Consider the following 1,311-nt stretch of genomic DNA (forward strand, 5'->3'; position numbering starts at 1 on the left):
ACGGGCTGACGGGGCGCGTGGAGTTCAACAGCAAGGGGCAGGGCACGAACTACACCCTGCGCGTGCTGGAGAAAGCACCCGATGGGCACCGCGAGGTGAGACCCCCCCCCGGGACTCCTGAACCTCCCCAGGCTTCCCTGGACCCCTGAAACCACCCCTGGGGGCCCCCAGGCCCTCCCCCCACAGCCTGTGCCCCCCCCTCCACAGGTGGGCGTGTGGTACTCGAACCGGACGCTGGCCATGAATGCCACCTCGCTTGCCCTGGATGCCCCTGACACCCTGGCCAACAAGACCCTCGTTGTGACCACCATCCTGGTGAGCCCCAGGGGGGCGGGGAGCGGGGAGTTGGGCAGAGCAGGAGGCAAGTTCACAGCCTTGGGGCACTGTTGGTGGGAAGCTCACAGCCTCAGGTCGTTAGGGGAAAGCTTGCTACCTCAGGGCAGTGTTGGGGGGAGCTCACAGCCTCAGGGCACTGTTGTGAGGAAGCTCACAGCCCTGGGGCACTGTTAGTGGAAAGTTCACAACCCCAAGGCACCACTGCGGGGAAGCTCACAGCTTCAGGGAACTGCTAGGAGGAAGGTCACAATCCCAGGGCACTGCTGGGGGAAACTCGCAACCCCAGGGCACTTTTGGGGGGTAAGTTGACAACCCCAGAGCACTGTTTAGAGGAAGCTCACAGCCTCAGGGCACTGTCAGGGAGACGCTCACAATCCCAGGGCACCACTGGAGAGAAGCTTACAACCCCAGGGCACTGTTAGGGGGAAGCTCACAACCCCAGGACACTGTCCAAAGGAAGCTCGGGGCATTGTTGTGGGGAAGATTGCAGCCCCTTGGTCCTGTCAGGAGGAAGCTCACTCCCACCCCCCTGCCGGCAGGAGAACCCGTACGTGATGCGGCGGGCGGGCGCGGGCACCGAGTACGAGGGCTTCTGCGTGGACATGCTGCGTGAGCTCGCCGACATCCTCAAGTTCCGCTTCCGCATCCGCCTGGTGGAGGACGGGCTCTATGGCGCCCCCGAGCCCAACGGCTCCTGGACCGGCATGGTGGGCGAGCTCATCAACCGGGTAGGCCGCCCATGCGGTGGTGGGGCCAGAGTGGGACGCTGGGAGGGGGGGATGAGCCCCATGTAAGGAGTTAACAGGGTGGGTGGAGCCAATGGGGGGTGGTAGGAGTGGGCAGAGCTGGGGGTGCAGTGGGCCAGTAGGGGGCACTGGGGGATGGGCAGAGCTAGTAGAGGGGGGGCGGGGGCCCCATATAAGGAGCACAGGTTGGGTGGAACCAATAGGGGGTGGCAGGAGTGGGTGGAGCAGT

At 64.8% G+C, this 1,311-nt stretch overlaps 1 protein-coding gene across 1 annotated transcript in view; it reads left to right on the forward strand.

The window, feature by feature from the left end:
- GRIK5 (glutamate ionotropic receptor kainate type subunit 5) overlaps positions 1-1,311 on the forward strand; it is an 11,597-nt gene that overhangs the window by 3,690 nt on the left and 6,596 nt on the right. Inside the window, exons 9-11 of the mRNA XM_014527424.1 lie at positions 1-95; positions 208-315; positions 876-1,064. The exon at positions 1-95 is cut by the window's left edge and continues 4 nt beyond it. Coding sequence (XP_014382910.1) covers positions 1-95; positions 208-315; positions 876-1,064 — 392 coding nt within the window. The remainder of the gene's footprint in view (positions 96-207; positions 316-875; positions 1,065-1,311) is intronic.

Source organism: Alligator sinensis, unplaced genomic scaffold (assembly GCF_000455745.1).
Source record: "Alligator sinensis unplaced genomic scaffold, ASM45574v1 scaffold1575_2, whole genome shotgun sequence".
Lineage (NCBI taxonomy): Eukaryota > Metazoa > Chordata > Crocodylia > Alligatoridae > Alligator > Alligator sinensis.